Source organism: Epinephelus fuscoguttatus, linkage group LG7 (genome assembly GCF_011397635.1).
Source record: "Epinephelus fuscoguttatus linkage group LG7, E.fuscoguttatus.final_Chr_v1".
In the NCBI taxonomy this organism is placed as follows: domain Eukaryota; kingdom Metazoa; phylum Chordata; class Actinopteri; order Perciformes; family Serranidae; genus Epinephelus; species Epinephelus fuscoguttatus.
The window spans coordinates 23,669,969-23,694,920 of record NC_064758.1 but is presented as its reverse complement, the minus strand read 5'-3'; the positions used below and the strand labels follow the sequence as shown (position 1 = coordinate 23,694,920).

Here is a 24,952-nt window from a genome sequence, read left to right as displayed (position 1 = left end):
CCATATCGAGAAAGTGATACTGTAGGTGAACGTCAGGGCTGAAGAGAAATAAGATCAGTCACAAATAAGCATTTGGCCATTCTGTGTGTTGTAATAAAAACAAACATTTGTGTTGCTGTTATTGCAGAAAAAATATCAATGAAAGTATAATAAAACAAAAATGTTCATGTTTGCAGTGCTTTGAAGCAGCACTGACAAGTGCCTGAACCAACATCAGCCTTATGCAACAAGTACAAATGCCCCCTACTGGGCACCTTGTAGAAACACATTCACATCCTCTAACTTAAGAGCACATGAAAAGATTCCCCTGCATTCACTTCATGAATTTTGAATGCATCCCAAGAGCAGTGTATTCTTCATTATCTCTCCGCTGTGTAGTCGGCGTTTGTGTAGAACGACAGTGCAGGCGGCGTGCGCTCAATTTGTAATGCTTTGCCCTCGCTCTCTCGTCTTGGTGTCTTTGTTTTATCTCGTTTCTTTTAAACCTTCTGTTCTGCTGTCAAATCCATTGTTTTTCAAGCCTTCTTAGAGTCCTGCTCCTTTGCCTAGACAGTGCTGCAGCCATATCGGCATCAGACAAGTGGAGACATTCAGCAGCGCTGTTCAATATTCCTCTGGTGAATTGCCCCTTCAATCACAGTCGCTTAAAGCATCCATTATAAGCAAAGAAAGGGAGAGAGGGAGGGAGATATAAATCTGTGCAGAGTGTAAGTGTTGCATATGGCAAACCAGTGTGCTGTCTGAACCCGAGGATAGATAAAATATCTGTCACTGTGGGGCTTTCTCTTGTGGAGAACTTTCTTCTTTTATATGTTATAGTTGCTTTAGTCCTCTCTGTGTATTTGTGTCTAATGCAACTCTGTGTGTGTGTGTGTGTGTACTCTACTTGTGTGGCTAATGGGTGAGGCAGCCAGGCCTCTCTGTTTGCTCTGACTGTCTCCTGTAGACGACAGAAACATCTTGACGGCAATCTGCCACCACCCTGTCACTGTGGAGAGATGGATGCTGGAGAGACAGCCCTGCCAATCATTAAAACACTTGACAGTGCACCTCAGGGATGTGCGTGCGCGCTTCTAAGCGTGCACGTTGGTTCAGTGCCAGCCGATACTCTTGTTTCCGTCGATGCCCCCGGAGAGGAACCTGAGTGGGTGCTCGTCTTTGTTCCAGTTACAAGGTAGTGATTTCCACGCGGCCGGGTTGTAGCTCGTGTGAGAGGAGCATGGTGTGATGAGTGCCACAAAAATGAGATGAGATCACAAACTGAGTCATAAGCTCAGCAGCTTCAGGCTGAAGAAATGATGTTTGCTGGTCAGAAAATAATTGGTCGGGTTTCAGAACACGCAGCATTTCACAATAGCATCATCACCAACCTCTTTCATTTTCCCTGCCTCTGTCGGTTGCGTCTAGAGTTGTTTCCTTCCTACCATACTGACATGTCCACAGACTGTGATTTCATCTGTAAGGAAGGCTGATGAGTCATAACGTAGTGTTGATTGAGTTTAATGTGCTCTGATGTAAAGCACACATCTAAATATGGTACGATTAGACAACCTCTGCAGCCTCCAGGTTCAACACAATGACTGCGATGATGAAAAGCTGAATGAAAAGTGTCTGTGCGTACATGTCTGCGTGTGTGTGCATGGATACAGTGCTATGTTCTCACACATCTCCCCAATAAGATATGCACACTGATGTCACCAATGTCCATGTATGCACTGTCTGAGTAAGCACTCATTCATTCTCAGACACACACGCACACAGATGCTCGTGATTTGTCAAACACGTAAGGAATCAAAGTAAAAGACAGAATAAAGCAAAGAAACAGCAAGTCTTAAAGTAAACGTCTGGTGAAAGGCACTGATGAGTGAAACCTCATAAAAGCATCTGCTAATTTGCTGCATTTGATGAGAGCACAGTTGATGATATGAGATGATTACAGACTGCATAAAATAATGGATGTGTTTGTTTTTCGACTCCTGTTTTGAAGCCTTGAGTTCGGCATTTTGGCTGTTTGGTTTTTTGGAGTCAGAGGTGACCATATTTAGACGAGAGGGTGGAGCTGACTGGAGCGACGCCTCTCAATGAAATGGCCCCAACCATGAATATGCATAACTTTAAGCCTAAATAAAAAGTGTATGTGTGTGTTATGTAAAAAGTGTATGTGTGAGTTATATAAAAATTCATCCCCTAAACATTTGTCATAATGTTGAAAATAGCTATCAAGACCAAAACCTTTTGTGTACAGGCTGTACACATGTTTATTTCTGCTGTAAAGTTGGGCATTTAACATAAGGGTCTCTGAGGACTGACCCTGCTTTGGAGCCAGTCTCAAGTGGCCATTAAATGAGCTGCAGTTTTTGGCACTTACACATCGGCTTTAATTTTCAGCTGTGGAAGTTGTCGTTTGGTGATGGTATATAGCCTGATGAATTTGAGATTTCTCTGTACCACCTGCCATTGACCATACCACATCAACTATTGTTGTAAGAACAAGACTGCTTTCTTGCAGTAAGGGGTTTATGCATGATGATGTAAAATGATCTTGTTTGTTCAGATGCATGCTCCTTGATTAGCAAAAAACCCCAGATATTAGCATGTTGTTATTTTATCTGTATAGCCCTATTTTACACTGCCAGATTTTCGGCAAATGTTGGGCCATTTTTCCGGTAACACGCGAGCGTTTAGACACACAGAGCCGGATTGGCGAGTTGATCCGAGGTGCCCAATTTTCCGCATCACAGGGTAGTCATATTGGCTAAAAAGAACAAGGCGCCCTTCCGCCACGGGAGGGGCTGTTGATGACTTGTGGGAGGAGCTGTTGGTGACGCCGCACGTGCGACCCACTGGCGGTGGATAAACAGGATCACATAGGAAAGAAGCAAGCACTCTCAAAAATAAATCCACTCAACAGGTGCACGGCCAAAAGCAGCAGAAAAAAGAAAAGAAGCCAGCACTCACAAATGTCCTTTTGGTAAATTTAATAAACCAACTTGGGTGGCGTTACCAGAAACACAGACGTTTCGACAGAAAGTCTTCTTCAGTGTGGATAAACAGGAAACAGCTGATAGCAGGAATGAGCAGCTATTACTAGTAGCAAGAATAAACGCAAACCTGACAGACACTACAGTAAAGATGAGCAACTGGGGAGACAAAGAATTGCGCGCTCTCCTTGCCCTCGCAAACGAAGAGGCCATTAATCGTCAAATGATGGGGACTGTGAAGGACGGGCCAACTTATGAGAGAATCGCCGAACGACTGACCAGTCGCGGCTTCTCTCGAGTACGTCACTGTTTACGTCACACTCTGAGCTACACGTTTTGTTACTTGCTCACGCCTCCCATTGCCCCGAGAAAGGCGCATTCTGTATGAACAAAAGTAGGTAGGTGGCATTTTGCGGCACTCCCTGATTTTGTTTTTATACTGCCAATGTAGAAAAAAGACTGATTGGGCTTTCCTGCAAATTTGCACAATTCCTTTTTAAAAAGGGCTAATGTTTTTATAAAATTCAGTTTCCATAACATCATCCTAGATGATCACTCATTCAGAGGATCAGTATCAAGCCCTCTTTCCCACTGGACAAAAAAACCCTTAACACCCAGTAACATCTGGCTTTTCTATTAGACGGGAAAGGTTACAATTGGCTTTCATTCCTGGGACAAATAGTCCCAGTAGTAGTAGCAGTAGTCATGGGTATTTATCAGTTTTGGCTCCTTTTGTCAGTGAGGGAAACATTAAACCCTGTTGAAAGTACAAAATTTCAACCTTTTCCTGGCATTATGCACTGACGTGGTGCCACAAATTCTGTCTTTCTCCGTCCAAGCAGTGCTTGAACATTCCGAATTATTTGGCATAGAGTGTGAAAGATGCCTTGATGCTGCTTTCTACTGTTTAGTAACCTGTTTTCCTGTGCGTCTAATGTACTGCAGAGCTGTCTATTCTAATTGCAGTTGGAAAAGAGGGAGTCTATCACCTATTTTTTTTCAGATTTTCCCACGTTTAAAGCACCTGCATGTATGCGCTAATTTTGGTGGAAAAAACACGGGTGTTGGCTTAATCTCTTTAGTAAACCTGGTATTTCCTTGATCTGTAGATTTCTTTGGGTCAGAGTGCCTCAGTGAGTACTCTGTATGAATTGTCAGGCTTAATAGAAAGTGTTTTACACACACACACACACACACACACACACACACACACACACACACACACGCCAACATGCCAGCATTGTGAAATCTGAGACCGCCTGCTCGTTCCATGGAAACGCACGCACACACAAAAACCCCTCGCTGTGCTGGCCCCATGATCGTAAGTGAACATAGAAATCAATATTGGATCTGTCCCAGCAAGGAAAGCCCTCTATGATCCATGAAGTGAACACACACTCTTAAACTGTCAGTCTCACACACTTACAGATGCTGGTGATGACACTGTCGCCTCCTTACTGGGAAATACATGACACCTTCAGCCCAACATAGCCTCTCCTCTGCAAATAGCATTATGTATCATTACAGACCTTGGTGTTACTATTTCCAGGACAGCTATATTTCCATTAGAGAGGGGGGGCATTACGTCTGGTCTCGGAGTTTGATAGTTGGGGACGGCAGAGGAAACGGGCGAGGAAACAGAGGGCAGCGGAGAAAAACAGCTGAGAGGAGAGAAACAGAAGACAGGAAGAGAGAAAATTAGGGGAGTGGGAACCTTATCCTGGAATAGCCAGCAACTAGAGCTGCAGACTCCACCCTTCTCACCCCTCCCCTTACTCCCTCTCTTTCTCTTTCTCTCTCTCCCTCGCTATCTCTCTCTCTCTCTGAAGCAGTCTCCCAGTCTGTCATTTGACCAGGCAGTTCACAGAGGCGAGAGCTCAGCACCAAATAGAAAACAGAGGGAAAAAGAGAGGCAGAGGGAAGGGAAGCACATTCAATCTAACGATAAGCTTGCTGGAATGTTTCCTTGGCTTTTTATCACCATCTGAAAAACCCTGTGAGTGTGGATTTCTTCTTGGCTGCTGCTTTTGTGGACTCTTTCTCTTCTTCTCGGTCTGGATGTGGGCTTTAAGTCTGTCTGCAGTCAACCGAGGAGGAGGATCAACTGACACCTTTTGGGGGATTTACACTTTGAGGAGTAAACCTCTACTTGTGTGAGGGTGAGAGGGGGGAGACTAAGAGAGAGAAAGAGGGAGAGAAGGGGGGTGGAGGGGGGAGAAAGAGAGAGTGCCGGGCCATGCCCACCTTTGCTCATGGTTCAACAACATGAAAGGGGGCCACCATCATCATCGCCACCACCGAGGCTGTGGCTGCCAACACTTGTTCCGTAAAGTCCTGGCCAAGTGTGGCTGCTGCTATGCCCGAGTCAGAGGTCAGTGTCACACACTTACAAACACACATATGTTCGAGTAACTGTTGTCAGTCGAAGTTTCATTTTGAGGCTTGTTACTGTACTTTAAAAATGCTTCAATGCTTGCTGGTTGTTGTATTTTGTGTGTGAGCACTTACTTGTACGTGTGTGTTTTTGTTGATCATACTGAACTGAGGCAATAACTCCTCTTCCATTCAACACCTCTCTACGTTCACTCTCTCTTCTTCTCCTCCACATTTTCTTACATGTCCACCCACCTCTCCCCTTATCTCTCCCTCCATTCCTGCGAGCGTATGCTAATGGTTTAAGTGTAAGCTTCAGTCCTCTCGCCTGCTTGTGCTGCCTCCAGCTAAAGCAACAGATGTGTGTCACATACACATCAGAGCAGGCGGAGGAAAAAAAAAAGACTCCTTCCTACAGATGAGTACACAGTGAGGAAGAGGAGGAAACACACACATTTCTATCATTAGGAAAGGAAAGAGAGACTGTGTGTGTGTATGTGTGGGATTTGGAAAGTGACTGTCCTCATCTTGATAAGTGTGTGTCACTCAGGTATGTGCAGCACGTGGATGGATGAAACACACAGGGGGGACTGAGCTGAAACATCACTCACCCCCAGACAGAGGGAGCTGAACAAAACAGCAGTAATCTCCTCTCTCTATCCCTCTCCTGTTTGTTGTAATGAAGTGCAGCAGCATAGCAGCGGCCCATTAGAATAGTGTGGTTGAGTAAAAGCAGCGGGTGGCATGATATGTAATAACAACGAGGCGGATGCTGCGTTCTTTAAAGTTTAAACAAAACTCGAGACTCATTGTAACACTAACTTGCATTGTCTTGTGCACTCATGCGACCTCTTGTTCCCGTGGCTCGGATGCAAAGTTAAAACAACAACATTGGTTAATATGAGTGAACGCTTTGGTGCCGTGCTGCATGGTTGTTACCTTTTTACAAGCCTACATCAAAGGGATAAACAGTGGACCTACCCGCTGAGGCTCTGCACTTGAGGGGGGGCTCATGAAGTAGGCTTTCATATTATTGGCCAGCGTTGTTGGATGCATACCTCAGATTCCTTCAGTTTAATCTCTTATGTAATGGATATTCTCCCTTTCCATAGCCTGCAGCTCCCAACTGCACCTCTACCTTGTTATCATAGCAAATACACGCACGCTTAGATCATGATGTGTAAACAAGTGGGTGACTGGAAGAATGAAACATTTCAGGCTATTAAAAGAAATCTTAATAAACATACAGTGTATTCCGACAAGCCAGTAGTAATGTATCAGGAGGCTGTTTTTGGTCCAACATGGCAAGATGGGATGTTTTATATTTTACAGTTCGAACCAGAAAACCTCTTGATCTCCTTTTACAATCTGAGCAGAAGAAATGTAAGCGCTCAACCCCCTCTGGAGACACTGCATTATAAAAACTACAGTAGTCTCTTAGAGTAACTTAACTATTAATGTGAGGCCGTGTGCTCTATAAAACCTTCTCACAGAGCATGTAAAGCACATTTCTATGTTGCCACCACTGGTCTGGTCCCACTCGGAGCTCACGTGCTGTACAGTGCTCTCCGATACTGTAAAGCAGTTTCTATAATTAACACGATGTCAGAGGGAAAAGGGTCAGCTGTGGTGCACTCTTCGTCTTTTCTCTGACTTTTTATCTGATACATCTGACTTTCCAAACTCATTTACTGTGTCTCTCTGTGTTGGGAACTAAGCTGAGACCGAGGACCCCATTGTTTCTGTTGTGGTGTTTACAGGAAAAACACTGAACAATGCTGGTCTGACTTCACTCGCCAAGATCCTCAGTACTTACGGCAGTCCCAAGACAATGTTTATGCAGGTTAAACACGTCACAGTGTCAAATACTCTCTAGCCTCTTTCACACTTGCAGTTCAGGAACATTTCCTGCATGGGGTCATGTGTGGATGTGAGCAGGGACTGATTTTCAGGGAAATCTGTGCCTAGAATTTCCCACCCCAAGAAAATGTTGGTACGGCTGTGTTGTGAATGAAAGCAGTAACATTGCAGGGACAAGCATGTAAAGGGTTACATCGGTTTGATGGGAGACGCTCTGACAAGTGTATAAAGCACCCTGTGGTCTTTTTCCCAACAAATTTTTTGGGGACTTAAAATGCCCTTCTGCCAAAAAACGTTCATACTGTACTGTTTCTCTCCATTTTTCCTCCTGTTTTAACTATAATGCACTTATTTTAGGTGAAAATTTTCAGCACTATAATATTTAAAAAGTACTGCTGATTTTGTACGTTTTACCTTTTATATGTTCTTTAGGTGTGTTTTTTAAGCCATTGTATGTTTCTACCACACAGTCACACAGACTCTATATTTTTTTATATAAACAAAGATGCTCTCACCTAAAGCAAGAAAGCCAAATCACAAGACCACGCTGATGATCTGTTGAATCCGTGACTTGTTAATGATTTTGCATTTCCGCCAATGCTTTTGTGGGTGATTTGGAAACTAACAATAAAACAAGTTCTTCTGTTTGCAAATAAGCGTGTTTTTCAAGAAAGGAAATAGACTTAGACTTACTTTATACGTCCCAGAGGGAAATTCGTTTCAACTAACTGTACATTTACAGAGATCGATCACAAATATCACAGGCACAGACATATCACAGACATCACAAAACATCACACGTTCATTCACAGAGGTGGACACTTTGAGTTAACAGGATCTTTTGTTTAGTGCAGCTATGGCTGCTGGGATCAGGCTCTTTCCGAGTCGAGCTTTCCTGAGTTTAAGTGTTCCGAACAATATTTATGAACTATATTTATGAACAAATAAAGACATCTTTCGTACACGTACATACATACATCCGGCCTTACCCCATCTTCTTCTTCTTCTTCTTAGGCTGAATTTTATGGCGGTTGACTTCCAGAAATGTTGCATTGTTGGCATTGCCATGCATGTGTGCAAGGGTGTAGGTTTTGATTCAAATTTGGGGGACACACATATGACATAGGGGCTTTGTGGGTTCTCGTCTGAACATTTTAAGCATTCTGGTGAATTTGTATGCACTGGTTTTTGCCTTTCCTGGATCATCTTATGGTGTAAATGTCTCAAATTTTGTCTGAATAAAAACTCTCCTAATTAAGGGGGCAAACGCACATGTTCTAAATACTAAAGGGAACATGTCCTCTGCATCCCACCCCCGAAATCTTCATCTATGCGTGTGTGAAAAGGAGCAAATCTGAAATGTTCCTGAATGTTGTGCATGTGTGAATGGTGAAAATCTCTAGCAGTGACTGAAGGTTATCCGAGTGATCTACAGAAAACTATGTGTGAAAAAGGTTTATGTTTAACTGTAGGAGAGTTTTCTTTTATAAAACACTTGCCGACTGCTTTCTCCAAGCTGAAATAATCAGGGTCAAAATACTAAATAATGGCTTGGAGTGAGCTGCCAGATTTCTAATGTGACTCTAGCATCAACAACAAACAAAGATGTTTCCTCTTTGTAGTCATTTTCATCTCAGTGACAGGCTGTCTCAGTCTATTGTATCACACAAAACTGTCCATGATGCAGCTACACCATTCATTGATTCTAAAAAAGCCACTCCAACAACACGAGAGGAAATGATAGTGTATCGCATGATTCATTCCCTACTTAGGCATAATAACACTTACTTGTACGCTGGATGATGACACACAGCGCAGTATGCCATTATGTCACACCATATGTGTATCCGGCGTGTGCCTCCATTCACACGCGTGCTCAGATCAGCACATTCACACGAAGCAATCAGTGAATAAATAACTAAACTTGAAGTAATTTCAGCTGCTGTCACTCAGATTAAATGACCGACAGTCCTGCCTCTAGCCAATTCACTTTTATGCAGAAAAGGGACTGCAGTGCGTCAGAAAAAAACAAGCGATCAGTGGCTCTCCGTGGCCTTATACGGACTATTCTGCAACACATTTCTTTTTTTAGTTCTTAATCAATGTGCAATTAAATGAGGAACTGTAGAGTCCGTAGCTAAGCATGATTATCTGTGATATGTGTGTAGGAGTTTGTTGTTGCAGGGTGTGTGTTGCAGGTTTATTATAGGCATGACAAGTGCCAGAAGGCATGAAAAATGGAGTCAAGAGGAAATATATAAACATGAGTGCGGAGGGGTGGGAGGGGGGTGGGATTATTGATCGCAGCAGTACTCAACTTGATAGAGAAGCCCAGGGAGATGGACAGGTGGAGAGATAAAGAGAAAAGCACGTATCATTTTAGCTCTGATGTTGGCGCTGCTCTGCACGGCACATTAGCAGATTGTCTGCCAGAGGGCCATTAGTGAGGGCTGCTTCCCAGCAAATACTGATGACAAACCATTTAAAAATAGATGGTGTGCCATTGTTTGATATTGTCTTAAGTCAACTGGCTCCATAGGCCAGAGGGAAGAAACACAACCTGTGGATTCACCAAATCAGATCTGGCAGGAGCTTTGTTTTGGGAGAGGCTTTTAATATGTGAGGGAAGGGTGGAATAAAGTAGGTGTTGCTGCTGCTAGTATCTAGAATATCAGAGAGTAGGGTTCAATATTTTTCTTGAGAAGGACGTCTGAGCTCAAAGATATCGTATAAAACTGAGTTGCACTCGAGATAATTTGCTGAATATTTCCGGGTCTTCTCTCATTAGTGCTTGCTTGTAGCTGTCAGACTGTATTTAAAGATGGACAACGTAAAAAATTGAAGCCAAAGGATCCCGGATATGGCTACCATCTTGCCCTGGTAATGTCATTTGGAGCCAGAGTCTTTGCAGTAGCGATTTTTGTGGTCTTGAGTTCCCGCCCCACCTGACCAATCGCAAACAGCGCCTTCAACACGAGCACACTGATTGGCACACATAGCTGCTAATCATGATGTCATAACACCTTTTTATAGCATTAAATAACTAATTAAATCCAAACTTATCAGAAAAACGAACACGTCAACATACAGCAACATGATAAGAACTACCTAAAATGGCAGAAACTACCTCTAGTATGGGGCGGGGCTTAAGGCCTTTGCTGCAGCCAGATACTAGGGGGTGATTGAGATGTTTGAGCTTCACCTTTGGGAAGTTGTTTTGTAATCACATTTTATATACAGCCTCTGGTAGCTGCCAAGTCAGCAGCAGTTGTAGCATGGCTAGGTGCGTTAGCCTCACTCACTGCACTTTCACCGGTGGTTTCTGAGGTGGACGGTTGCTTGAAAAGTTATAAAACTGTGGCTTTCAAGAATGTCCCAACACTTGAAATAATACAGCTTATTGACCAATATGTTTCAATAGTATGTAACAGTTTGACAACTACGTCACCTTGGTGTGATGAACCAGTGCCACACAGTGATTTAGCGTTAGCTGCTCATGATTGTTCAAGGGTTCATGGTCGGTTCATATAATCAATACAATCAATCTAGCAAAAACACTTTGCATTTTTTCCATTCACCTCATGATGACAGGACTGTCATATAGTTTGTAGACATGCACCAAGGAGGAAATATGCAGGCGATACTAATGTGTTTCAATGAATTGAATTAAACAAGCAAACAAATGGTTACCTAACAGCAGACATTTGCCGCTAAGTAGCTGACATGGCCACAGCAAACAAGCATAAAGTTAACAGCGAGTGATAAAAAGTTGAATACCTTTTTGCTGGAAGATGAAACCATTGCATTTGCCTTATTTGTATGTCTTTTTTTTTACTAACCCATATAATCTGAGAAGAAGCTGGTCCCCTGGCATTTTCACATGATCTAATCTGGCTCCTCTTCAGAAAAGTTTGGACACCTCTGTCCTACAGCATGCAGCAAAATGTGCATTCCCTTTTGAGGATCAAATGGCGACTATGAAACAAAGGAAAAAATTCACATAAAAAGCTCATATAGATTCCCAAAGACTCTCACAATGTTTTCCCTCTACATAAATGGTAATGTTAAACATGATATAGACGACGTCAGTCTAAGCCAACACAATCATTTCAACATCGCATCTGTACTGCAGCACAGCCTCCCACACACCTAATGGTATTTGGGATGCACCCTGAGGTAAATCTGACGCTGACAGAGAGACAGAAGAAACAAAAGAAAGATAGGGATTGAGGTGAGATCACAGATTGTAATTAGAATACATTTAAGGCCATGCTAGAATAAGCACAATTTTTTATGTGGTTTAAAAAAGCATGTAACCTGAATGTGTCAAAGAAAATACATTTAAAATGTCTTTTTAAGCAGCTTTTAGCAAAAATAAATATACAATTGAATAAGACAATGAGCTTCTGAAATGTGTTTCAAATTGGTTTGGCATACATTTGCAGCAGTGTTAAAATGCATTTCAAAGACATGAAGGAGTTTGAATAAGAAATACATGCACAGAGACAGGAAATGCACTTGAACTGGATAAGCTTTACAATATGTTGTCAAAATGTATGAGGCAAGACACACTTACATGTGTTTTTATATAGAAAGTGTACTGTATGCCAAATATATTTCTGGTTTCCTAGGGAATAATAATCAGGGAATGAAAAACTGAGTATTAAGTTTTAGCTTTACAAGAAGGTTCTGACTATTCAAGCCTTCTTTCACTGTCTCACGCTTTTTTTTAACCGTACATTCGATTGTGTTTTCCTCAACATGTCCCTGACCTGCTCTGTTCCCCCATTGAGGTAGAAAGCAGATTTATCTGTCTGAGAGTTTAGGTTAAAGATGACTTGGCTGCAGCTGCAACAGTGGCATAGCAACTAAACCAACTTTTCCATCTGTGGACCTAAAATATCCATCTGTTCCTCCACAATTATCTCTCCATCTCCCCATTCACATCACTTTCTTCTCTCTCTCTTTATCTTCCTCTTCCTTTATGTCCCCATACAGAAGGAAGAGGCTACGTGCTGCATCGTGCATCTATATTTGTTTGCTGTGCATCTGTGAGTGTGCTTATTTGTGAGTGTTGGGGGCTGGTGTTGACTCATGCATGCAGTGAGTTAGGACAAGGATCCCCCCCAGCAATGACACACACGCACGTACACATATATTTACATGGGTGAATGGCAGAGACACAGAAAACAGAGACATATATAAAAAAGCAGAATATTAAATAGCACAGCCTCACACTCCATTGTTTAACCATATGTATGTGCATTTGGCAGTTAGACCTAATGTTAAAGGTTCTGTATGTGTGTACTAATATAGCAGCAAACCACTATTTGCTATGTAAAGATTTAGTGGAGTAATGGCGTCCTGTGCCTAGAATGGAATCGTGCTACGTCTGTGTGTGTGTGTTGTAATCTGAGCTTCTCTATGGTTTGTTGCTGTAAGTCTGTCCAGCTGTGTGTGTGTATGTTAGTGCATGTGTGTATCTCACTGACTAGCTCATCGCCACTGCTTTGCACTGCTCTCATACAGTGGTTTCCACTGATGTTGTGGTGGTGGCCTGGCAGAAACGTAGCCCCACCCTCCAGTTTAGCCGTGGTTAACACCTTACACCCTGTTAGCATTGTTGCTGTTGTTTAGCACTGTTTATGGAGTTAGCATTGTTAGCTGCCAGCTCAGCCACCTCAGTATTGAGAAGCGTGTGCAGACAACTCATACACACATTTCGCGTAGAATTAAATCAGTATTTGCTAATGCTAATTATTTATTTTATAATTTGATTGTTTGTTATGAAACGTCAAAAACTTACAAACTGCTTGTTTTATCCAACCAGCAGTCCAAAACCCAAAATAATATGTTTGCTATCATGAGACAAAGAAGAGCAGCAAATTCTCACAATTACAATACATTAAGCGATTATTAAAATACTTTTCGATAATTTCTATCGACCAATCATTTCAGCTCTATGTTAAATTGCATTTCTTCGTAAAGTGTTTGTTATTTCTGTCCAACCCTTGTACTTGTACGGCTTCTTGGCCATGTTCAGCTTAAACACACGGCTCATTTGTTGTGGTTTCCAGGCAATTTAAAATAAAATACTCGATCACTGTAGGAAAATTATTTCTGTCCCCTCGTCCTCCTTCTCAGACCAGTCAGAGTGCGTGATGTGTTACAGCCCCTGGAGGTGGTAGGGGTCAGTGTCTTCCTCAAAGGCGCTTCTGCGGTATATGGTTGTTTTCAGACGCAGGAATTTGATCCCCAGGTTTCCCTGAGACCCCCGAGACCCACTTGATAACAAGTGGAGTGTGCTTTTGACAGAAAGCAGCCTTGTTGGCAAACGTGAGGGAAAATTGCCGTGACAGAAGCGGTGTGTCTTTTTATGTCTCAGCTGGAGAACTGTCTTTGTCATCAGCTTATAAGGCAGACTTCAGACATTATGGAAAAAGCAACAAAAATAGCTGAAATTGAAGGTATGCTGCTGGACTGCTGTGGCCCAGCCTTGTGTTCGGCAGTCTGAGATATTTTTAAACTTTGCACCCCTGCCCACCCTCCACCTCGTCATCTCCTCTTGCCCTCCCACCCAGCCCCCTGTCTCCTCTCTGCTGTGCAACTGATCTCCTCCATATTGTTTCTCTCGCACATGCAACAGAGAAAAGAACAGAGAGAGAGAGAGAGGGAGAAATGGAGTGGGAGAAAGGATGAGGAAGTAAACCAGTGTTCCCAGTCTCAAACCTGGATGAAGAAATTAATTTTGGGGCTGAATGCTGCATGATTTGCTGGCTTGGAATGTGAACACCAAGTGGAGCATTAAGATCATTCCTGGGGCATTCTCATTTCTCCCATTCTCCTCCTCTTCCCTTCGTTCCTCTTTTACTGATCTCTCTTTCTCACTCTCTCTTTCAGACTGGTCGGCATACAGCCAGTCAGACGGTTATTAATTATGTCTTCTCCCCTTTTCATTTCGCCATCTCCCTTTTTTCACAGTTCATTCTCCTTTCCCTTTTGCTCTACTAAACGGCCTTGCCCTGACATATTTCCAGGGCTTCCATGCCCTTCTCCTACTCTCTCCTACTCTCTTTCCCTCTCTTTTTTCTCCTCCTCACGGCTCTGTTTGTAAATGTGCAGAGGAGAAGAATGAGGGAACAAATTATGAAACACAGGAGTGCATTCCATACCTTGTTTAGAAAGAATTCTCCTACAGTGCAGAGGGGGAGAGGAGCCACTTCCCCCCACGATTCAACCCCCACTTTCAGCCCATATGGCTCTTTTTATGTCTGCAGTCTTTAGGGGTGTCTATGACATTTGTTTTTACTCTATTAAAACCCTTATGGTGTGTTACTCACTCCTTCTTATGCTCTGTCAAACTCTAACAGAAGGTAGACTGAGTACATTGGAAAAAAGTTGCTCACTTTCTATTTAGAACATCTTTTCATCCAGTGAGATTGGAACATGCTTACAGTAAGTCTCAGCGGCAGGTTAACTATAACGATTGCCTCAGTGACCCCGCAGGCTGTGAGAGTAGAGAGGTGCTCTGATTCTGGCCGCTCTCCTCTGCAGTTCTCCCCAGAGAACACTTGATAGAGGCCTCGCTGAGAAACTTTCCAAAACAGTGTGCAAAGCAAAGCAAACAATGGAAAGTGACAATATTGAAAGCGATGTGAAGTTGTGCTAAAGAAGTGGACTTGGGTTCTCAGCAAACACTGAGATGCTGAATGACCATTGTCTGAATGTCCAATCATGGACATGGTTAAAAATGGTTCCAAAATAGAGGTTGGGCCGATGTCCAGGATGTTACCTGGGCGTCCTAGCAACGCTGAAATATGATAATGTTAATAATAACCTGAATTTCTGGCAAAACCCCTGAAGTCTCCTTCTCCCATGCACAATCAAAGACAGTTGAGATAAAGACTTTTGGCTCTTAACAACACCACAGGCTTCAGACGATGAGACTGGAATATAATTTACATGTAGATAAACATAAATGGCAAAAAAATGGTCTGTTTTTCATGTTTTAGAAATTGCATTCAAGTAATACTAGTCTTTGTAGATGGAGTGGATGTCACAGTGGGGCCACCAGATCGCAACTATTTCACAACCTAAACAAATTTTCAACAAAATGTCATTGTATTAAAAACAAAAGACAAACAAACATGCATTTGCTTTTTTATATCAAAAATGATTTCATGCTTCGTAAGAGAGGGTCTGTGTTGCAGTTTTTTGTTGTCAAAGCATTTTTTGTCAGGATCACGACATCACCGTCCGGCCATGTTTGCTGGGGTACTGCTGTTGTGTTGACCTGACCAGAGGCTAGCTGAACAAGTTCATCAGTCACATAAACGTGTCACAAAATCATCAAATGAATTCTGGGTAAATCAAGATGGTCCTAGCTTCTTGGCTCTGTTCACTCCAGCAGAAAAGCTGTGTCTATTTTTTCTTGGAGTTCAGTGATAAAGAAAGCCGAGGATAAAAGAAACATTTCCAACTGATCCCTTCAGACTTCGCTAAACTTTTCCCCTAGTTTCTGCCTGCTCTGTTACATTGTTAGAAAACCAAAATTGATCTGTCTTCCTCTTCTTTGTCAGCAGACGACATTGATTGTCAGTTGCCAGCAGGTACACATTGATTGTTACCACAGACACACAGCAGCTAGTCTGTTTCGGATAATACTTGAGGTTTAAAATCTGTCTTGGTGGCCTAGTGGTTAAAACAAAAAACTACAAAGGACTACTGCGACACAGAATGTGTTGCATGTCAGCCCCTCTTCTCCTTATGTTTCCTGTCAGCATCTTCACTTCAAACTATATAATGAAGGCAAAGCTCCCCCTCTTAAAATCCTCATAATCTTTTTATTTTTGTGCAGCTGACTTTCTCTATGCAGCAGTAAAACTAAGACATGAAAAGCTATAGCCTAATAATTCTAAGACATTACCCTCAGGCTTTATCAGAGTAATGTGTTTCTGTGGTAACACTCAAATGAAACCTGCTGATAACTACAGTCGGAGAAAAACATGGACTTGGTTTATGTTTGCTAACAAAGCCGTTCACTGAGCAATGAGGATATAAACAGCTTTTCGAGACTGCAGTAACACCCTATATTGCTTTGCTTCACTTTCATCATGAGGTTGTATAACCCTATCCAGGACTGATAGTCCATAAAGTAGTCAACACTGTTTAATCCATGGACTTCCAGGTGGACCTGTAACAGGTAGTCTTCCTGCAACACTTGAATGGATTTTGCGTATTCATACAACACCCTCTTAATGGCCATATGGAGAGCTCCTCCTCCAAACGCAGGATTTGATCTGAAATAGACAAAAGCTGACAGGTGCAGATGGCTTTCTTTAATCTTGAATTAGAATTTCAAAGGCATCCTTTGTGCAGACAGCATTGTTTTACAAATAATCATAAGGCATGATAATATTAAGTGGTGTGTTACTGTATAAACACTGATGCAAATCTGTTGATAATTATTGTTTGTGTGCTTGTGTTTGCCCCAGACAGATGTGTGTACATGTGTGTGTGCCCACATATGTAGGTTGATTTTATGTCTTGCTGATGGCTAATCTTTTGTGCGGCTGTCCCCACTCTCTCTCCCTTCTGGGTTTCGTTGCTATGGCAATTAGAGCGGGGAGAGGTGTAGAGCCATGGAAAGGAATGAGAATATGTGTCTGGAAAGCCCATCAAGTCTGACTGAGAGAAACTGTACCAGCACATCTTTACATCTGCAGGTCAACACAGCATGCCAGATCAGCATGAGAGCGACACTTACCTCTTTGTTTCATTCTGTGGTTTCAACACAAACCCTTTAATGCTAAGATCACATAAACAGGATGTCTGAATGTGTAGGATGCTAAAGACGTGATTGCACAAGATGCCACGTTTGCAGAATTCAGTTTACGAAGTTCAAACAAATCCTGCCCATAATTCACATCTCACTCTTTTGGTTATAAACAGTAGTCTCGGCTACTTGCAGTTCAGAAGTGACCTTGTATACGGCTAGCGTGAAAAACAGCAAGAGCCCCAGAGCTGAGAAGACTAGAGCTGTCAGGCAGACTGGGGCCAGGAGGAGAGGCTCCACGTCCCCACGGCCCAGCAGGCACCACAGCTCTGTCTCCAGCTCTCCTTGCAGGCCTCCTGACTGGCACTGCCACAGCTGCCATATGGAATCACAATCGCTTTTAATTTGCTCTGTGTTCTCAGCCACCTCCGGCTTAATGGCAGCCTTGTTTACCCCTAAACAGGAGTGTGAGCCACTCTCTCACTTCCTTTCTTTTTGTGTGTGTGTCTATTTGCCCAGTTAATCATAGTGATGATCAACAGTACCGTGTGTGCGCTGGTGCTGCCTGCTGCTAAAGAGGCTCAAAGGGTAGTGTTGATCATCACTATGATTATCACACACACATACACACTATCAAACACACACAGGCAAACACACACACACACACACACACACACACACACACACACACACACACACATCCACTAAAACAGAGCGCCATGTAGACACTGCAAGGTCATGTAAGTGTTCTGATTTATTAGCTCCACCTTCACAAGCTGCAGTATTAAAGTGATGTACACACAAATGCATCAACAACTATAATCCAATAATACAGATTATTCTGAAATGTGTCATTCTGCACAGTGAGCACGTTTGCATTTGGTACTTTAAGTATATTGTGATGCTAATACTTTGTACTCCCCTTCAACTCAAATATGTGTTTATTTTTCCTGGAATGTCCTAACTTAACTATACTGATTCATAGGTACATCACTAATACGAAAGCCAATCACTGTCATATATAGGAAATCAAATCAACAGGTGAACAGACTTTGACACAACACCAGTAAAGAAACCTGAAACCTCCAGCTCAAAGCAGACTTGTCAGTACAGAAAGTTTTGACAGCAAACACAGCAGAGTGTGCAGTTACTGGATACAAACCGGATCTTGGCGTTTCCTTCCACTATTTACCAAAACCTCCATGGTGGCAGATATTATTCTATGTTTCACAACCACTAACGCTGCGTCAGCCACTACCAGTTAGCCTACAAGCTAACAAGCTAGCAAACAATATGACGCTAACTAAACTTAGCTACTATTCTTACTTACTTACTTACTTCTTACTTACTTATACTTTTGCTAATTGCCGATTTTGGTGCGCAACAGACTCTTTATATGAGTCTGGGTCTGACTGAGGCTCAGACATGTATGGCTGAATCTCACTGATGTTTCCTCCTAACGCTAGCCATCTTGATGGTCACTGAGAATTCAGCTCATTCAAAAATCTGCAGCTCGGCTTCATGGGCTGGGACCGAGCTACATTGCTAACGCCCTTGTTAACTACTGTAGGCTGTTTGCCTTCAAGAACACTGCGATCATCTGCTGCTGGTTTATTGGAGGTTCCCCGCAACAGCTGGAACAATATTGAGGACGAAACCTTTGGCAGTTATGCCCCAAAACAAGGAACACGCTACCTATAGATATCAGGGAAGCTAGCTTGCTAAATATTTTTAAAAGAAAGCTAAAAAGGTATCCGTTCACTTCACTTTAACTAGCTTTGTCTTCCTGATGCAGGTCTGACACTCTTTCTTTGTATGCTTTTACTTTCTATTTATGCCATTCAGAGTGTCTAGAGAGGGACTTTAACATAAGTTAACTTTTGAAAGCATGACTTTTACTTGTAACAGAGTCTTTTTGCTCCGTGGTATTGCTACTTTTACTTTGTAAAAGCATCGGAGTACATTTTTTCTCCACTGCAAATCAGTGAACTACATGGAGATTTGAATTGAACTGGAACCTTCATGGATAATTACATGTTGTAAATATAAAGTGAAGTATGGTTCAGTTTAAATCATCTTTTGCACTTGACAGGACATCGGTTTTGATAAATTCTTTTTCAGATCACAATGAGCCAAGCGAATATTCTTTGCCAGGCTACTTGATGAAGGCCTCATGCTCATCTGCTGCTTCTGAAAGAAGAAGAAAACAGTACTGTGGAAGTTACAGAAGAATGAACACCTGTGTGTGATTTTCTCATCTCCGTATACTTTGGCAGCGCAACATATTCAGATTCATACCGACCTTATAATGGCCGCTCTTTGTTCCTAATCATCAAAATTCAGGTCTGACTATGAAAACATTGTTCATTGCAGTTACATTAAGTTAAAAAGCCTTATCAACAAAATCAAACCCAAATTATCAGAATTTGTGTTATGAAGACAAAAACACTGATGTGAGTCAAAATTGTTGAGACACACACACAAAGCAAGGTGCAAACACTCAGAATCAGCAGCTTTCATTTATTGCCATGCTGACAGGGGCTGATTTCTCTCTCACAGATCAATGCGGGTCAATAATATTTACTTCAAACACAGCATGGGAAAATTAAAGGTTACGATTTGTGACGTCAATAGGTAGACATCATTCAGACACACACTTACAGAGGAATGATGGAAACAGCTGCATAATGTCCACAATGGCTCTGAAGGTATGAAGCAAATAACGGCCATAAAGATTTGAATATTATTCTAAGCAGCTGAATACTTAGTTTTGAAATGTTATCGCTGCTTGCTGTTGAAATTTAAATACAACTGATTTTAATTACACTGAAATATTTTACTTTGAAATTCAAATCTAAGTGGCCATTATTTGACATGAAGGGAGTTTTCAGGGTTTGAAAAATCTCATACTGGGATTCAGAATAAAGATTTTTAAAAGAAACTTAGAACATGGAGTTGTGGGCATTTACCAGGCATAGAGGGTCTAATAAAAGACACATTTCATTATGGGGAATGTAGTATTGGTTATATTTTTTAGAGCTCGATCCATACTAGAGTATAAAAGTTAGAATATCTCGGTCTCTGCAGCTTTGATTTTGACGGTTCCTGATAGTTTCAGTAATGAAACTAGTAAATCATAATCAGTGTCTCTGTATTCTCCTGTTGACGGTGCTAAATTGTAACATCAGAGTGAGCGTGGAATGGACCACCCTGAAACCTTAATCCCCTGAATCTGACACATTCGCTTCTCCAGAGCTTACATTAAGAGAAATAAAGGCAGATGGTGCCAGGGACTTGGCAAGTCTCTCTCTGAATGGTTCTGGAGGAATGTCTGGAGTTTTCAGGCCCAGTGACCACAAACATGGTTCCAGTCTCACACTGCCAGGAGCCTGCTACTGCTGCATAGGCTGAGGAAAAACTCGGGTCTGCGGTGAAAATACTGCTGCCTACTTGCACTGAAGGTACTGACTGAAAAAACCCAGCGCCAGATGGTATTGAAACTTCTGCAGTCAAAACATATCTACGTTCTACCTTTTTAGATCATCAAAAAAATAGTTGTATGCTTTTGCTCGCAGACAATCAACTACTCCAGTGGCTTGGCCCACTACTGCAGCAGCTACAACCCATACAGTCTGCGGTGTGGTGAAGTCGAGTGCCGTGTATTCCAGAGGGTTGACAGTTCGGAGTGCCGAGATGCCGCCAAAATGTTTGAAAGTATGGCTTTACTACAGGCCTGGACATCAGGTGGCATTTTACACAACTGAATGCTGCCATGATTAGTATCGAATGAAGTAGAAAATTGAGGTATCAAGTGAAGTACTTGGTATCACTGTAAGGGTACTGGTATTGTTATTTTTTTTAAACCATATCCAGCCCTACTGCCAACCCATGCTGATGCATCTTTTTTTGTAACAAAGAACGATTCAGATGCAAAGTAGGTGCTGTAGGATTGATTGAAACCTTGGAAGCAGCAGCTGTGACGTAAATGCACAACCTTTGCCACTTGAAATGCATCGCTCTACTCATATTGACCTGATTTTGACAGTCAATGGCCCTAAAGGTGGTTTAGATCTATCACTTAGGGTCATTTCGTAAGCCCTCATCAGGAGAAGTGTCTGATTCACTCTTTCACATTGTTCCCCATAGACAATAGGATTAATGCCAGCGTCATATTCGGGCCTGTTTTTCTGTAACTTGCATTGCTTTGATGCGTTATGCTGATGAAAAATACGCCACGGAGTCTTTTTGAGAGTGCTGATGCAGGAGATCGACCCTGATGGCTTGTTTGTGTGACTGTGTCTACCACGTATTTTCTTCTGTGCTCCTGGAATCACAGCAGTGCGTGTGCATGTGTGTCTGCATAAACTAGGTCAGTAGGAGGACAGGAAATCTCTGTTCACTTGTCTGTCTGACTGCAGTGTGACTCTCCAAAAGTTATTGAATGCAAATACACTCACATATGGCACACAAACAAGGATGCCAACATTGTCCTTTTGCACATGCATGTTTCGATGCATGACATTACTTATATGCTCTCAAGTATATTTAAAAGGATACATGCCCTAACTACCCTCCTTCCCTCCGTCTCCTAAGTATCTCTTTCTCTTCTCTGATTCAAGGTTTTAGCTTCAATCTATCTGGCATTTGTGCTTAACCTTCATTTGCTGCTTACCTAATTCATGAATAATCCCTGCTCTTCCCATCATCCCATCTCTTCCTCTTTCTGCTGTTCATTAATATGCACGTTCATATTCACTGGAAAGATGTATCAGCTAGATAATTCCAGAGGATTTCTAAGGTTGAAAGTTCATTTACTCGAGTTGTACTGTTAAAATCCCCACTAGAGAAGAGAAGAGAGATTTTCCTAGCACTTTTTCCTTTGCTCCTGTGTCACTGTCTTCTCTGCCAGTTGGTTTTTGCACGTCGAGCATGTGCTGGTCTCCGCAGCTTTGGGGCAGTGCGGGGCATTGCATCAGAGGAGGGAGCTATGTGTCCTGATCCCAGGACAGGACCCTGCTAAAGTCTGAAAAACACTGCAGTGCAGAGAGGGGGGAAGAACGGGTAAGAGTGCAAAAGAGGTGGTGGAGTGAAAAAAAAAAGGGGGGGGGGGACATGTTGTAAAAGGGAAGGAGTCAAGATGAAGAGGTGGGGAAGAGGGAGGACAGGGGAAAGAGAGAACAGCCAAGTGCCAAGATTTATTAATCAGAAGCAGCACACAAACAAAATACACATGAAACAGCCCGGGGGCCAACAGGATGAAATATAATGAGGAAAAAAGTGAATGAGACAGAGATATGAGGTTAAAAAAAAAAGGCAGCAGTTTCAAAAGGTCCAAAAATCGGCTTTTCACTGGGAGTCACTGCTGACAAGACAGGGATCTAAAATGGGACAGAAACAGTTGCATATGTGACCATTTTTGTGAGTGTGTGAGTTAGAATTTAACATGGTCACATTATCATTGGCGCCCCTGCCTTCACGTAACCCTACGCACAGTGTGTGTAGGCTACATCATAAAGGCTATATCATTTTGGTTTAACAGTTAAGTGTGTAACTAAGGACACTGCAGACTGAAGTCTACAGTGACAATGTGATGGGAGGTCCAACATGGGTTAAATGCGCATCAGCAGATCTGTGTCATACATCTAGTGTATGAAAAGTCTGTATTGTCATTGCGTTGCATTTTTATAAATGATAATGATAAACTCGTCACACCTCTCACCTTCGTTCTGGCACAGTCCCACTCCTTCTTCCTCTCCCTGTGGTCCTCAAAGTTGCATAGAGTATCTAGTCTTAGAAACAACAGCGGAAACACTGGGTGTTTTTGTAAATTCAGTGTAGGGGATTTTGATGTTTATTACAATTTCAGTACTATCTGCTGCCTGACATTCGACACACAGCTCCTCTTGCTGACAGAAGCAGCAGTTCAAGTCTCTTGGCCCGTCTGTAGCACAGAGGCCTGCAGTGTTGGACCAAACAGATAGTGCTGTGGGCGGGACATTAAGTGAAACTACAGAGTGATGACAGAGAGAGGCTGCTGCATGAGAGCATCAGCTACTGGATAAAAAAAGATTATTGAAATGATTCAAATAACAGTGACAAAAGGGAGCAACCGAATCATATGTTGGTGTGACCATGTGAGGATGCTGATTGAACCAGTGCTCCCAGCTGAAGATAGTCTGGAGCCCTGCGAGGACACATTGAGATCTTAAATGTTGCCTTGCACTGTGTTTCTGTAAAAGTTCATCAGAGGACAGTTAAAGGGTTTCCGGTCATATGCTTCAGGTACTAAGTGCCTCATTGTCTCAAAGGTCTATCAGTCTGCACATTTGAGTGCCTGGGTTCAGCTCAGGTCCTGCTAGTTGATGGGAAGAGTGTCCATTTCCTCTGAGTAGGTGAAATGTAATATACAAGTCGAGCTTGGGCTGAAGTGCATAAGGTGGGGAAGGCAATGAATGAGAGATGGAGGATACAGAAGATAAGCATGTTGTTGTGTTGAGAGTTGTTAGCGATGACTCAGGTGGGCATCTGGTGCCTGTGTGCTGACCACTGCACTCTCAGACCCCTGGGGTTGTAATCTGTGAGGTGCTGGCATTGATTGGCAGCACTAAGAGTCTCTTAGACTCAGCTGGATGCTTGACATGTTTGGCACTGTGGAGACCAGCAGGTCTCCTGCCTCTGATGTGTTTCGTGTTGTTTACTGTGACAGATTGATGACAGCTCATATCACAAGTGAACAGTCTTCAGCCATACATCTGGACAGCTACCCTGGAGAAAATGCGCATGTGCCGTTTTTGTGTGTGGGCACCCTCTGGTCTGTTTGTATGTGTGCACTGGTGGATTCCAGTGATGTCTAAATTGCCTATATGTTCCCAGGAGGCAGTGGGATTGACAGAGAGCTCCAGAGCGAAGCGGCTGTGAACAAGTTTGCTCCATTACAGCCAACGCTTTTAGCCTGATTTGTTGGCTCAGCAGCACTCACTTATCAACTAATCAATAAAGGGAAGTTAGACCAAACTTCTTCAGGGGGACCAACATTTACAGCCCATCCATCCACATCATCCACCCACAAACTTGAGGCTGATTTTGCCCTTATTTTCTTTGCCCTCTAGTTTTCTGTTTCAAACACAAATTACCAGGAAATGTATCTTTTATTCAATCACATCCAAATCAGACCTTTGTGACCTTCATGCGATTATTGCATCTGATGTTTTCCCTCTCCGCATGACTGAGAAAGCTGTGTTGCAAATAGGTACTGGGTAATTCAATTCAGCTGCAATTAAATTTAAAACTTTGCTGAGCCTTCATGGTTCACTGTAAACCACATGAAAAAGACGGATGAACATCAAATGATTTAGAGCTGCAACAACCAGGCAATTAATCAATCTTTATCATTTGTAGTTTAACTCAATTTATATGCAGAAATGTCAGATATTTGATGGTTCCCACTTTTCAAATGTGACTATTTCCTGCTTTATCTTGTCTTGTATCACAGTAAATAGAGTATTTTTGTGGTCTGTGGTCTGACAAACAGTGGCGCCCCTAGATATTTTTTAATAGAGGTTGCCAGAATCTTGGGGTGGCACACCAAAACCGAAGTCATAACTAAATTTCAGGAATTCAGTTATGCTGTTGAAGTATAAAGACAAGTTGAAAACTATGTCAACATGAGAATAAAGGAATCGCATACTGATATACTTTGGTTTCTTGTTTTTACAGTTAATATTACTAATTATCTGATGTGCATAAACTAATAAAGATAAAGTTAACATTTTGAGTTTACAGCAATCCTGTTTCAGTGATTTATGTATCTGTCTGTATCTTCCCAAATGGTGGGTTGCGGTCCAAACGTGGGTCAGGGGTCCAAGTGACTCACAAATATGTCAAGTTTGTTAACAACATACTTTATTTTTAAGTGCAGTGAATTTCCGGCACAGTGTCTTTATTTTGAAGTGCCATTTCCTGT

The 24,952-nt window shown here is 42.4% G+C and overlaps 1 protein-coding gene across 3 annotated transcripts in view; it reads left to right on the top strand.

Annotated features, from left to right (window-relative positions):
• arhgef25a (Rho guanine nucleotide exchange factor (GEF) 25a) overlaps window positions 1-24,952 on the top strand; it is a 57,383-nt gene that overhangs the window by 11,304 nt on the left and 21,127 nt on the right. Inside the window, exon 1 of one of the 3 annotated variants that reach the window (XM_049580087.1) lies at window positions 5,149-5,352. The exons of the other annotated variants lie outside the window; for them this stretch is intronic. Within the exon in view, the coding sequence (XP_049436044.1) occupies window positions 5,247-5,352 (106 nt within the window). The 5' untranslated portion in view covers window positions 5,149-5,246. Of the gene's footprint in view, window positions 1-5,148; window positions 5,353-24,952 lie in introns of those variants that run through there. 3 annotated transcript variants of the gene reach the window in all.